Source organism: Balaenoptera acutorostrata, chromosome 19, assembly GCF_949987535.1.
Source record: "Balaenoptera acutorostrata chromosome 19, mBalAcu1.1, whole genome shotgun sequence".
NCBI classification, from domain to species: Eukaryota; Metazoa; Chordata; class Mammalia; order Artiodactyla; family Balaenopteridae; genus Balaenoptera; species Balaenoptera acutorostrata.
Genome location: NC_080082.1, coordinates 7,130,896 through 7,145,437, shown reverse-complemented (window position 1 = coordinate 7,145,437; position 14,542 = coordinate 7,130,896). Strand labels below are relative to the sequence as shown.

General features: G+C 54.2%; 1 protein-coding gene across 2 annotated transcripts in view; it reads left to right on the top strand.

The window, feature by feature from the left end:
- The window catches only part of CMIP (c-Maf inducing protein), a 236,178-nt gene that overhangs the window by 199,329 nt on the left and 22,307 nt on the right, over positions 1 to 14,542 (top strand). For both annotated transcript variants that reach the window (XM_007182633.3, XM_057533902.1), the window contains 4 exons: positions 588 to 668; positions 5,579 to 5,682; positions 7,375 to 7,479; positions 13,381 to 13,734. In XM_007182633.3, the coding sequence (XP_007182695.3) occupies positions 588 to 668; positions 5,579 to 5,682; positions 7,375 to 7,479; positions 13,381 to 13,734 (644 nt within the window). The remainder of the gene's footprint in view (positions 1 to 587; positions 669 to 5,578; positions 5,683 to 7,374; positions 7,480 to 13,380; positions 13,735 to 14,542) is intronic.

The following is a 14,542-nucleotide window of genomic DNA, read 5'->3' as shown; positions in this document are numbered from 1 at the left end:
AAACGGCACCTTCAGGCCCAGGCAGGTTTACATGTGGTGGAGCAGCTCATCATCTGTTCCACCCGAAGGCCTTCAATTTCACCTTGAAAGACAAAACCCCGTGCTGGTGAGATAAAATACATCCAAGAGCTGCGTGTGGCCTGCACCCTGCAGCCAGCTTATCAAAGCCTTCAATTGAGAAGTCACAGAATTTTCGAGATTCTGGCATCCAAGCACTAACCCCCGGTATTCTTGCACCTGCTTTCCAAGAAGCTCCTCTGTTAGACCACGCACGCCGAACCTTAGTGCCATGGGGACCTTGCCCCGTTAAATAGGATCGTGTGGGAACGGACTCCTGTCTGTACACCCTGAAACAATCTCAGACCGTCAGTCAGATCAAAACAAAAAGCAAACAGAAGATCCCATCCCCACCCACTTTTCTCACTCCCCCAAAATGAACAAAAAGGTATGCAGCAGTATTGAGCAGGGGAACCCAGGCACCAGAGCCGGGCTTACTGCCCCGAGCCACAGACCGCGGTCAGGGCTTCCACAGGCCCTGGCTGGACCCTGCCAGGCTCGGCGCTGACCATTTCCTCCTGCCTCCCCAGCACTGCAGAGAGCGGCCCCGGTCCATGGTGGTCATCGAAGTGTTCACCCCCGTGGTCCAGAGAATCCTCAAGCATAACATGGTAAGTTCCCCCGACACCCGGACCGCAGAGCCAGGGGAGGGGCACAAGCTGCCAGTCTTTAACTTTTCCAAAGATTTGGGCATGGGGTCGGCGGCTGACGGCCAGGGCCTGGGCTTGGGATTCTGTTGCACCCTGTGGGTTTTCACGCACCCTACCCCGCTTGGTTCTGTTTTTTGCTCTTAAGACAACAGGAGGAATCTTTCCACGGTAAGAATGACAAAAATAATGTGGCTGGGGGAGAAGAGATGGGTCTCATGTGTGTAGAGTCACAAATAATATCTGTAGAAACTCGGCCCTCGAGGAAGGGGAGTGAACTCCTCACTCCTTAAGAGGGGGCTACCTATAGGAGCGTCCATGGAAAGGGCGGAAAGCGGGCTGTACAGTGCAGAAACCTGACAGTCGTGACCTCAGCCAGAGGTCAGGGTCAACGTCCACAGTGTTAAGTCACAGTGCGGCATGTACCCTTGATGTGATGTGAGGAGGAGGGCCCTGGACCTCGGGGGTCTTCTCTCCCAAACCCACCACCTCAGTCTAATCATAACAAAAACATCAGACTAATCCCAGCTGAGGGACATTCTACAGAACACCTGATGGCCCTCAGAACTGCCAGGTCATCGAACACAAGGAGAGTCTGTGAAGCGGTCACAGCCTAGAGGCCCTAGGAGATGTGATGAGTAACTGCAATGGGGTTTTCTGGATGGGATCCTGGGACAGAAAAAGGACATTAGGGGAAAATCGAGGAAGTCTGCATAAAGTACGGACTTAAATTAGTTAATTTTAAAAACATAGGCGCAGAATTTCATTGCACACTCAATGGCCCGGGCTCTTGGAATCTGCTGGCCCTTTTGCATTCTGTCCTCAGTCCAGTGAGAGCAGCAAATGTCATTGTTTTATTTGTATTACACGTGGGGAAACTGAGGCTGAGCAAAGTCCTCTAACTGGCCCCAGGGCCACAGCTGGGAATAAGAACAACTAGAGCCTACTCTCAGGTATTTACGGAGCACCTTTCAGAGCCGGATGCAGTGTGACACTCCAGTGTATTATGTCATGTGACCCTCTTGACAGCCCGTGACCTGCTTCTGCAGATGAGGAAGCGGAGACCCAGAAAGTACCGTGGGTTACTCCCAGAACCTGTGGGCAGCTGTGATTTCTGTAGGTTACTCAGGGACCTGTGGGCAGGTGTGGTCTCTCATGAGTGGTGCTAGGGGGAAGGCAGTCTGAAGCAAGGGCTGGTGTTCCAACAGGCTCTGCTGAGCCAGCCACCAGCCCAGACTGACGTCGCCTGGGTGGCGTGGAGGCATCTGTGTCATTGCATCACACGTTGGGCCACTGAATCGGTTGTGGGGTGACCATGACTACTGCCCCCCCCACCCTGTCAAGAGGCAGCATGTGAAAACAGCTCTGAAAAGGGGTGACCTGCTCACAGTTTGGTTTGTGAGGTAGCTTTCCTGTCTCGACACCAGACCCCCAAAGAATAGTACATAACCTACCCCCTTCCCCAGTCAGGAATGGAAAGTGTGACACATGCGCCACACTTCCCCATCCCACACCCCTGGCAGACATCATTAGCCGATTACAGCACTCCTCCTGCAGAGCCCAGAGGTAGCTTCAGAGTCTTTCTCCACACAGCATTCCAAGCAGCCACTACCGGTTGTACCATGTTGGTACCGTACAGATTCTCTTTACCATTCTCCCTGAGTGATCACACACCATAATTAAATTGTTGCTTATTTCTGAGATCCTCCTTAATTTGAGATAAATGTATTTCTTGTTTTCTGAACACAGCTGAAGGGAATACTCCATCCAATTCTTTCTTCAGGACTAACAAAGAAACTCCCCTGGGGGATGGGGGGTGTGCTGCCTTAATTTAGGCTTTAGTCATTGCAAGGGCGCTCTCTGGCCTCGGCCAGCTGGGAGGAAAAGGTCCCTGATTGTTAACTTTTTTTTTTCCCATTTATTTATTTATTTTTGGCTGCGTTGGATCTTCGTTGCTGCGCGCGGGCTTTCTCTAGTTGCAGCGAGCGGGGGCTGCTCTTCGTTGCGGTGTGCGGGCTTCTCATTGCGGTGGCTTCTCTTGTTGCGGAGCACGAGCTCTAGGCGTGCGGGCTTCAGTAAATGTGGCGTGCGGCCTCAGTAGTTGTGGCGCATGGGCTTAGTTGCTCCGCGGCGTGTGGGATCTTCCCGGATCAGCGCTGGAACCCGTGTCCCCTGCATTGGCAGGCGGATTCTTAACCGCCGTCCCACCAGGGAAGTCCCCTGATTGTTAACTTTAAAGTCACTGTGGATGTGGTGTGAGGTGAGGGCCATGCACTTTCAGAGTCCAGAGCAGAGGTTCTGGAGTTTCTTTTGCAAAGGACCTTCTCTCATCACAACATGTCAGTGACAGAGCCACATCCCCAGGGCACCCCTGGCCAGGGTCCAGGCCTCCTCAGGTGCATAAGCATTTTTGCACATTCCATGGTAGTCAATAGGCTGTTTAATAAGGGTTCTTTTAGGACATCTGACTTCAAAGGGGAAAATGTCAAATTTCAGGCAGCCTCCCAAGGCTTAACCATACAGCATCTCCCTTATACCAGGTTAGTTTTATGGGCCTGGAGTGTTGACTGTGTAATTTTCTGGATAAAAATCAGAACAGCTACAAGGCAGATCCAGAATTTATAGCGTCTTTTGTGGCCTGGCAGAGACCGGGGACCCTCGGACATGAATCCTTACTTCACTTTTAAAGAACTCCCCCGTGTGGTCCCGGGGTCTGGGGACGCTGTAACGCTTCACAATCCCACTTCCTCTTGAAGTCCACTAACTACACACTGAACTGTGTCAAAAGAGAACTGTAGACAGGACGGGGTGGGGGAATTAGGCCCTCCTGCAGAAGAGACAAATGGCTCACACCAGGCACGGGAAGCACGGCAGGCCTTCAGTGTCACCCACTTAACACTCCCTAAATCTAAGTGATTGGCCGGGACAGCGTTTCGGAGCTGGCGTGGGGTGTCTGGTCACTGCCTGCCGCCAGCCACAGACCTGTCAGCACAGCCTGAGCCCTGACTTCTCTTCACCCCACGTGCAGTGTTTCTCAAGGACACGCTTGAATGTTTGGGAAATGGGGAAGGTCACACACCCCCGTGGTGTTCTGGGATTTCAGAGCTTCCCCTACTCTCAGAGTGCATCTTTTATATCCCGTGTCCCGTTTCAGGGATGAGCAAACTGAATCTAGGTTAAGAGTCTCAAAGAATGTTACTCCTTGGGCCACAATAAAAACTAGATACAAATGGAAGCATTCCTTAAGTACGTTCCCCTGGAGATTCTAAACAGTTTGTTCAACTGCATCCCCAAGAATGATCACGGTTCCTCTGCCCGCATGCCACTCATTGGTGTGTTCTTGTGGCAGAGGAGGCAAGAAGATGTGGCTGTGGTCCCTAGTGGACCGTGATCTGACCTCCTACTTTCCAAAGGCAACATATTTGACTTTGCCAAAGAGGCAAAATGTCCCTCACCCACAATGTTAAAAGGCCACCAGACCCCATCTATAATGGTAATTTCCAAGGAAATGACCTTGACTGTCCAGAAATCTAATAACAAAGATAATGGCAGTTAGCAGGGTTTAGTTGAATCAGTTTTCAGAGAATCATAAAACGTTAAGGGTGGAAGGGGCCTAGAGATCGTTTCTTCAACTCTCGTTCCACAGCGGGGACGGTGAGGCCCAGAGAGAGCCATGGCTGCACAAGGCCACACAGCTTTCCTGTTACCCTTTTCCCGGGGACTCAGGGACTCTGGGCAACTTTCTCAGTTTGAAAGCACAGTCAAGCTTCCACCTTCTCTTCATGCAGGGGCCCCATCCTCTAGCCCAGTGCTCTGTGTGTGCGTGTATGTACGTGTGTATTTGTGGTGTGCGTGCGCATGCACGCGCGTGTGTAGATCCTTCTGAGCTTTCTCGTGGCTTGTGCTGCCCTCCTTATGCAAAGGCATAACCCTAGTAGGCAGGATGGAAGCAGATGAGCCCCCGTCGTCTTGAGGATCCTAATTCAGCCTCTCACTCCAGGTGAAGAAGCACCAGGCACTCTAGAAACTCGCTCCTGTGAGCTGGCAGGAGGGCGTGGGCGGGCTGTGCTCTGATCTGAGCTTTCCCCAGGGCCCGCAGGATCGGTCAGATCCACAGGGAAAGTCTCCACAGGCTTTATTTTAGATTGGAGTCCTGATCCAGGTTGCTTTTTATTAAATGGGTTCCCCCTGAGCAGGGGCAGGAGAAGAAACAGAGGAGTTTGGAGACCACCAGGCTTCCCTCTGATGTCTTGCTGGTCAACCTCATCACCACACTGTGACTTGCCCTCCTGGCAGTTCTGAACCCCAGCAGGCGGGTTCAGAAGTCCAGTGACGTGGGAAGGGATGCAGTCCTTTCCTGGCCCACGCCCTTCTCTCCTGCACCGCCTGTGCTGCTTCTCCTGACAAGTCCCCGAGCCGACAGCCACCTCGGACGTTGGCCTTTCCCCTCTTAGCTGAGAAAGCAGGGGGCCCAGAAACTCTCGGGGGACTGCAGAAGAGGAGCTGGTCCTCGCTGGAGGCCAGCTGGGCATCTGCAGGCCCCCGTGCAGCCGCGCAGAAGGGAAACCCCAGCTGGGCTGTTCTCCGAGCACGTCTGGGTGGCACGCTGACCCACAGGGTGGGTGACATGTGTCAGGGACGCTCCTGTGGCAGGACATCTCCCGTCTCCACGGGCAGCCGTCGGGAGGTGTGAGGAGAGGGTGAAAGGGCCGGTCCCTTTGAGTGAAAGATACGTGTGCTTCTGGGAAGAGGAGATGGCTGGTATGTCCCCGTTGCCTTCCACCCCAGTGTCTCAGGACAGAGTGGGGTCCCACCACCCCTCTGGCCTCCTGCCTGCCTGTCTCCCCAGCTCCTGCCCTTTGCTCTCTCTGCAGGACTTTGGCAAGTGCCCGCGACTGAGGCTGTTTACTCAGGAGTACATCCTTGCCTTGAACGAGCTCAACGCGGGGATGGAGGTGGTGAAGAAGTTCATTCAGAGGTGGGTTCCTCAGCCGGGCCCCCTCCCCTTCCTGGCCTGCAAGCCAGCTTTCCTCTGCACCCAGAACCACTCACTCCACTGATGCCTGGAGAGGAGCTGCTGGCGTTCAGAGGCCCCAAGCGTCTCATCTTCTACGAGGGTCTCCTGCGTCCTCCTGACCCCATGTGGTCTGAGGCACTCGCTTGCTGTGTGACATTGAGCCAGTCGCTGTACCTCTCTAATCCTCTTTCCTCTGCTATCCACAGGGGTTGTCGTGCAATTAAATAAGATGATATATGAGGAAGCCCCTAGCACAGTGCCTGATGCTCAGTAGGAACTCAGGAAATGGTTAACAGTCCTAAATAATGAGAATATTTCTGCGGATTCCACCTGTGGGTGCTGGGTGTGTAGGGAACGATCTCCTGCTAGCCCTGGAGAGTCATCATTGGGGATTTGAACGGCCACCTCCCAGACTTGGCCTAGAGGAAGCCTGATATTCTGACTCTTACTTTTGGTGTTTGGGGTGGGGAGGGGGTGCTTTTGCTTTGATTTTTTAAATTTTTCTCTGTGCCTCAGTTTCCTCATCTGTAAGATGAGAACTATAGTACTTACTTCATCTAGGTAACGTGAGGATTCTGTGAACTTATACACATAAACACCAAGGACCGTGCCTAAGTGTGATGGGAACGTTAGGGGTCGTTGTCACTACTCTTCTCATTTTTTAAGAAAATCGTGATAACCTGTTTAAGCCGGTTCCAAAAGATAGTCACCTGGAACTCACAAAGCATTTCCAAACCCAAAGAATGTGTCCTTCTGGGCACTTCCCTGGCGGTGCAGTGGTTACGACTCCGCACTTCCACTGCAGGGGGTATGGGTTCCATCCCTAGCCGGGGAACTAAGATCCTGCATGCCGCGTGGCACAGCCAAAAAAAATAGATACATTAAAAAAAAAAAAAAAAAATTGTCCTGCTGGAACCCTGGTGACTCCAGGGTCCCTTTAAAGCACCCAGTAATGGTTCACGAAATTGTTTTAGGTTAGGCCTCTTAGGCCCAACGGCCACACCGATTTTCCAGGAATGTTACAGGTATTATCCCCAGGCCCCAAACAGCCCTGGGAATAGGGATATTAGCCCCATTTTATAGATGAGAAAACTGAGGCACAGAGATAGCTGTGACGAATAACAATGGCTGGCATTTATGGAGGACTTAGCAACTGTGTCCCAGACCTCATGCTAGGCCAGGATCAGGATGACCATAATAACTTTTCTTTCAAAGCAGGCCACTTGGAAAGGAAAATGAGGTGAATAATTGTTACAGAACCACTGGGCATGAATTACAGGCACAGGACGTATGGCCACTGTCTGCTAACTCTTCCCATGAATTAGAAAGTTAGGTCCTCATGGTACCCACTGAGGAGGGGGCCGTTGTCCCCATTTTATAGCTTAGGAAAGAGTGGAGAGTTTAAGAAGCTTGCCAAGGCCACTCAGCTGGGCGTGAACCCAGGCTCCCTGGATCTGGAGCCCACGGTCCAGAGCTTGGCTCTCTGCTGCCTGCACATGGCGGAGCCAGGACGCAAATCCCGGTGTTGCCAACTCCCCAGCAGAGGACTTGGGGTGCCCCCCATCCCACCCCCCAGTGTGTGTCTGAAGGGCACCCCGGCCTCCCCCTCCTCCTTGCCGTTACCTTCTCACCTAGCCCTCTGCTCTTTTCCAGCATGCACGGCCCCACGGGGCACTGCCCCCACCCCCGGGTCCTGCCCAACCTGGTGGCTGTGTGCCTGGCCGCCATCTACTCCTGCTACGAAGAGTTCATCAACAGGTCAGTCCCCACCACCTCGGGAGAGCCTGGGCGGGACACGCTTGCCCCAAGGACGGTGACCTGTACACACCTGGCCAGGCAGGGAGGTGGAGTGGCTTCCACTGGACCTGCCTCAAGTGTGTTTGCCAAATCCCCTGTGTTCACTGGTGCCAGGGCCCAGAACCCAGGGATGTGACTGGAAAAGCAAACACTGTGAATCAATACTGGCACTGCAAGGCCGTTGTGTTGACTTGGCTTTAGGAACAAGTGTTTTATTCTGAAGATTTCTCACCACCAGGCACATGTAACCGGAAGAAGGCACGACAGAGCCACTGTCCTGGGTCCCCCAGGGTTTGGGTGCAAGCAGCTTATTAGGGAGGTAACCCCAGGAAGCAGTGGGAGGGAGCCTGGGAAGGGAGGACAGCCAGCAGACTCGATGTTCGTAAGCAGGTGACCACTGCAGGCACCTGTGCGTGTCCCAGTGGGACCTCCCAGGAGACTGTGGAATGTTCTCTCAGAGTCCCTCCCCTGAGGGATGATGACACTGGGGTAGTTACTTACCAGCTCCCACTCTTCCCGGATTGAGGTTGGCTCCTGGGATGCAGAGTGATGTGGATGCCATTCGTCATATAGAACTTTCTATGGTGATGTCTGGGGTCATCAGAGAAGGTATGATGTGCAGGGCACAGATGGCATCTGCTGCAGCCGCCCTGTCCAGTTGTTCAGGTGGTGTACTGCACAACTCGGAGAGGACCAAAATGTGTCTAGGCACCGCTAGAGCTGGGAGCACCGCAGGAATATATTTCAGTCCTTAAAGAAAAGGCAGTGGAGCATCACTGAAAACCTGTGCAAACAGGGCTACATGAAGATGTCATGCTGGTCATTCCCAGGTGCCTGTTCCATGCCCTACAACATGTTATATTAAAAGCCAAAAAAGGAGCTTCCCTGGTGGCGCAGTGGTTAAGAATCTGCCTGCCAATGCAGGGGACACAGGTTCGAGCCCTGGTCTGGGAAGATCCCACATGCCGCGGAGCGACTAAGCCCGTGAGCCACAACTACTGAGCCTGCGCGTCTGGAGCCTGTGCTCCGCAACGGGAGAGGCCGCTACGGTGAGAGGCCCACGCACAGTGATGAAGAGTGGCCCCTGCTCGCCGCAACTGGAGAAAGCCCTCGCACAGAAGCGAAGACCCAACACAGCCAAAGATAAATATAAATAAATAAATAAAAATTTTTTTAAAAGCCAAAAAAAAAAAAGGAGGAGGCACTAGAGAGTAATGCATGGCCTGTACAACCATCCTCGGCATCCCTGTGTACGTGGATGGTCACTTGCCCTTGACCTCATACACTGCAGCTCTGGAGCTGATCTGCATGCATTTCAAACCCAGGCCACCCCAGGAAGTAGGAAGAGCATCAGGAGTGTCACAGACTCGCAGGCTCCTTTTCCTCCTGAAGCCTCTGCCTCATCCACCCTCCCCGGGCTCGCTCCGCAGACACCTGAGCTGGGACTTAGGTTTCGGGGCAGGAGCAGGAAACAGCACCTGCCAGCGTTTTCCCTCTGTGTCTCCAAGGCTCTGCCTGGGTGCCCTACAGCAGGGTTTCCCTGACTTGAGAGCAGGAAGCAGAATGGAATCTCTCCCAGTTCCCACCCTAGGAGAAGGGCAGAGATGGAAAGAACCAGAATTAGGACCCGTGCACACTGTTACACATAGAGGGGACTGGGGACAGCCACAGCCAGCCTTTATCCTTCTCTCATCCTTTCAATACTTGTTTAGTGAGGGTCCCCGCTGTGCCAGGTGCTGAAGGCACAAAAGTAAACCAGCCGATGGGGCCCCTGCCCTCCCAGAGCGGATGGTGTAGCAGTGGGTGGAGGGGTGGGAGTGAGAAAGCGATGGGTTTCATCAGGGCTGTGATGAAAGAAGCCAGAGGCGTAATTAACGTGGTCCACGGCAAGGAGTCTCAACCCTGGCTGCGTGTCAGAGTCACCTGGGAAGGCTTTACAGAAGCTAAACACACATAAATCCTGTGACCCAGCTCCTCATCACTTTGGTGTATTCATCAGAGGACATGTACAAGAAGGTTTACAGTAGCATTATTTGTAATAGCCCCAAACTAAGATCTGCCTCAACCCCAGTGTCCTACAACAGTAGAACGGGTAAGTTGTGGTGTGTTCACACGAAGGCATACTGCAGGACAGCAAGAATGAAGAAACTAGTGCAACCAGCAAGCTGTGAACTAATCTCACAAACATAATATGGAGCAAAAGAAGCCAGACCCGAAAGATACATAGAGTGTGAATCTCGTTCCTTGAGTTTCAAGAACAGGCAAAACGAATCTCTGGTGATAGAGGCCAGAATAGCGGCAGCCTCGGGGCAGGGAGTTAGGTGGAAAGGCGTGAGAGGAGCTTCTGGGTTCTTGGAAATGTTTCACATCTTGATCTTGGTCAGTGGTTCTCAGCTGGGGGCAACTCTGACCCCCAGGGGATATCTGGCAACGTCCGGAGACATTCTGGGCTGCAGAAGGGGAGGGGTGCTGCTGACATCCAGTGGTGGAAGTCAGGGACGCTGGTGAACACGCTGCCATGCACAGAGCAGCCCAGAATCATCTGAACTGTCTGGCCCCAAATGTCGGAAGTATCAAGAAGGAGGAGCCCTGGTCTGGTGGCTGTTTATTACACAGGGGAATTTGTGACAGTCACAAAGCTCTGCACCTAAGATTTGTGGACGAGACTGGACTGATGTTACCCCCGGGGTGTGCTGGAGCCCAGGCACATTTGGAAGCACATCTCTTCCCAATTCCACAGTCAGGGATGACACGTTGGTAGCTTGAATTCAATCATGGTGGGAGTATTTACACCAAGAAAATTGGCAAACACTACCAATCAGGGCTCCTTTTTTTCTGGAGACTTGGTTGTTAGACATTTACCCGCATCCCACTGGTTATATCTTTAAAAAGAAGAAGAAAAAAAAAAAGGTGCCTGGGACCCACCCACTGCAATTCTGATTTAATTGGGATGCCCCTGGCATCGGACTCTTTCTTTTTTTTTTAACACCTTAGGCAAGTGGAGTATGTGGCCAGAGTTGAGAACCCCTGCTCTAGGGGGAAGTGAGGAAGGGATTCTGCAGGGAGGTGATATTTAAATTGACACCTGCTGGCTCTCAGCAAGGCAAGAGGACAAGATGATCCAGGCAGAGGGAATGGCATGTGCAAAGGCCCGGCAGTGCAGATGGAGCTGCCATTGGTCACATGTCCTACCCATGGTCCTTAAACACCTGCTTCAGAGTCCCCTGGAGTGCTGCTTGAAAATGCAGACTCCTGGACGCAGCGTTTCCGGGCCAGGCCCAGGAATCTACATTCTTAAACTCCACAAGTGATCTGCTCCACACTAAAGGGCACTGCAGGGGAGAAAGTGAAGGAAACTGAGTGTGCCCTGAGCAGAGAGAGGGGCAGAGGCAGAAGACGAAGTTGGAGAGGAAGGCCAGGCCACGGAGAGACTTGTACCACTGAGATTCTCCCACCTCCACCTCCCGTGCTGAGCTGCTCCTGGGGTCACGTCAGCGGGTCTGCGGCAGGGCCTGAGCCTCTGCTTGTCCCATAGACTCCCAGTAATGCCGCTGCTGCTGGTCGGGGACCATGCTTTGAGTGGCGGAGCTGTGCCTGTGTGTCAGTTGTGGAGGTTTTATTCTAAGGACGTTGTAGTCGCCGATGGGTTTTAAGTAGAGAACGGACTTGATGAGATGTCAGTTTCCAGACTCCCCTCTGGCTGCTGCTGCAGAGGCCACGCATGACCTTGGGGATCCCAACAGGTGACGGTTGCTACTAGGTGCCCAGGGTGGAGGCCTGGGGAGGGCGAGGCGGGCCCTGCCGCCTCCCGCTCAGGCCTGCCCTGATTCCCTGCTCAAGACAGCCCAGCCCCCTCGGAGCCCACAGTAGCTGGGGATCCAAGTGCTGCCCTCACCTCCCCCAGGAAATCACGCCGAGGGCTGCAAGACCTTCCCTAGGCTCAGGTCCATCCCACCCCCTTGGTCAGTCCCTGGAAGATAAAACCCCGTGCCATCTACCGGGCCCGTCTGCGGCGCTCTCAGTGGGTACGTGATGTACTTGTGCACAAAAGAACAGACAACTTGACCCAGGTTAGCATAGCTCGCTGGAAAATCCCCCAATCTGAGCCAAGCAGCCTTGAAAATCCACTCCTAAATCCCAGCAAAGGCAAAGGGGATGGAGCTGAGCACTGGGTAGCAAGTTAGCTCTGAGTAGCTACACCGCATCTTCCACCAGACCACACACAATTTTCCATCAGCTGTAGCATTCTCGGACTTTAGCTAAAGGGTTTTGTTTTTCCCCAGCAAAGCTTAAAGTGTATTTATCAAACATCCTTGGTGGGCTCAGCTCAGGCCTGGCTCGTGGCACGTGCTGGACAAATTCAGGCCCTCTGAGCACACTGGGGGTGAGTTCTGTGCTTGAGCCAGTCCTTGTGCACAAGGAGCACGCGCGTCTCTTTGGAAGCACAGGCGCGTGCGTGTGGCCCATTTAGGGGAGGACTGGACGAGCAGCTGTTTGTGATCATATCATCGTGCTCTGAGCCTCTTGGAACAGTGGGCTCAACCGTGACTGCACACACAGGGAGCCCTAAACATGACTGGTGTCCGGACTCCACCCTAGAGATTCAGACCTAATGGGATATTAGGATGTTTAGAAGTGCCTCAAGGGACACTGGTGTCCAGCCAGGGGTGGAAGGTTCTGGCACAGGGGCAGGAAGGGTGAGAGCGGCGGGTGGGAGAAATCAGGGAGGACTTTGTGGAGGAGGAGGACCTGCATGGGATCATGCAGGATCTTGGACATGCAGTCAGAGACCTGGTTTCAAATCCCAGTCCTCTCCACTTATGAGCCATGTCATCAGGGTAGTCATTTGACCTCTGGTAGCGTCTTTCCTCACCTGTAATGTGGAGACGGTAATACCTACCATTCAGAGATATCTGAGAATGCCTGTGTGGTCTGTGTGATAGCACTTAGCACCGTGCCAGCCCAGGGGCACCAACAAAGGAAGCCCACTGCTGGAGTTGCCTTTGTCCTGACGTGCTTCCCCGTAATGTTCGGAAGCACCCAGTGAGGAGGCGCTTTACCCAGACTCAAAGCTCTGACAAGTCCTGCTGTAAAGAGGCCCAGCATTTCCCAAACACATGTGACCTCAGTGATGCCATAGCGCCCTTTCCTCAGCTAACACCTGTTAACCCCCTGCACGAGCATCGTTCCTCTAGGCGTTGGAGATGCTGCAAGGGGTGGGGTGGGGGGTTAGCCCAGAGTGGTGGGGTGCTGCAGACAGGAGGGACATGCAGACTCCAGGGGACTAGTATTTGGGGTTTGGGATCCCTTTGAAGGGTGTTCCCAGGCGGAGGGCAGAAGCTGAGCTTTCTCACCCAGCAGGGATGGGGCAGCAGAGGTGGGGCCTGGGCCTTGCCCCGAGGACATTAGGGGGAGGGGGGCAGTTAGACCAGAGGAAGCAACTGGAAGCAAAATCGCTAGTAGGTCTCATAGGTGTGTCCGGAAGGTGGCCAGGGAAGGCATCTTGGTGGAGGTGAACGCCAGGGGCCTTATGGGTCTTGTGTAGAGGTTAACATCACTTGTTCGTTCCACAAATGTGTCGACCGCCTGCTATGTGCCGGGACTACAGCACGTGCCTCGATGACAGGCAGCCCGGTTTGGATGCCGTCCCCACCTCTCCCTGTCTGGAGGCCTTGAGGGAGCCTGTCTCCTCGCTGGTGGGGAGGGATCCAGTAGCACCTGCTTATCGCACCGCCGTGGGGTTCCGGGGACACTTAGCCGCGTGCAGCCTGGCGCTTGGAAGCACCCACTAGATGGCAGCTCGCGGCTTGTGTGACCCGCCCCCAGGGCGCGCACTCACGGCCCTCTCCGCCTCTCCCCCAGCCGCGACAATTCCCCCAGCCTGAAGGAGATCCGGAACGGCTGCCAGCAGCCCTGCGACCGGAAGCCCACCTTACCCCTGCGCCTTCTGCACCCCAGCCCGGACCTGGTGTCTCAGGAAGCCACGCTGTCCGAGGCGCGGCTCAAGTCGGTGGTCGTGGCCTCCAGCGAGATCCACGTGGAGGTGGAGCCCGCCAGCACTGCCAAGCCGGCGCTGACGGCCAGCGTGGGCAACGACAGCGAGCCCAACCTCATCGACTGCCTCATGGTCAGCCCGGCCTGCAGCACCATGAGCATCGAGCTGGGCCCCCAGGCCGACCGCACGCTCGGCTGCTACGTGGAGATCCTCAAGCTGCTGTGAGTGTCCCCCGGCCTGCCTGGGGCCCTCGGGTTGGGGCGGGGGCTTGCAGCTGGCTGGAGGCGTGCAAGGGTGGGCGTGCTGAGTGGGGGTGCACAGGAGGCAGACGTAGGGTGTGAGCGCACTTGTTCTGGGGTGTGTGCATGCAGGGCTGTGTGGGTGCGTGTATGCTCGAGGATCTGGACACGTGTGTAGGGTATAGGCACAAGCATGCCGTCTACACCTGTGTCCATGAGTTTGCGAATGTGTGAGTGTGTACGCCTGCCAGGATGTGCTTCAGCGCACGGGGCCCGAGTATGTCCGTGAGTGTGTGGACACCTCTGCGTGTTGTGTAGGGTGTGGGCTCATTCTGAATCTGTAATTGTCCTTGTGTGAGTATAAATGGCTTTGGGTGTATGAGGGCATAACAGCATATGGGTGATTGCCCGAGTTTCTGTGTGTCGTGTGTGTCTGTGTGTCCACATGTAGGAGTCGGATATGGGAGGGATGTGGATTTCTCTATAGGGGCAGTATGTGCGTTTCGAGTGCCTGTGAGTGTAAGTGCACAAGTGTAGGTGTGTCCGGGTGCTTGTGCTGCTTCTGTGCATGAGTGGCTCTGAGTGCAACATGTGGGTATGAGCATTTGTGCACAAGAGCTGGAGTGTGTGTGTATGTTCTCTGTGTATGTGTGCGGATATGCCCATGAGCCAGCGTGTGGGTGTGTTTCTGTGTCACATGACCCATGCACGCTTCGCGTGTGTGGTGTGTACTTGCCGTCAAGTTCCAGCAGTTGCCCCCATGTGGCCTCATCCGCCAGGCGGGGGAGGG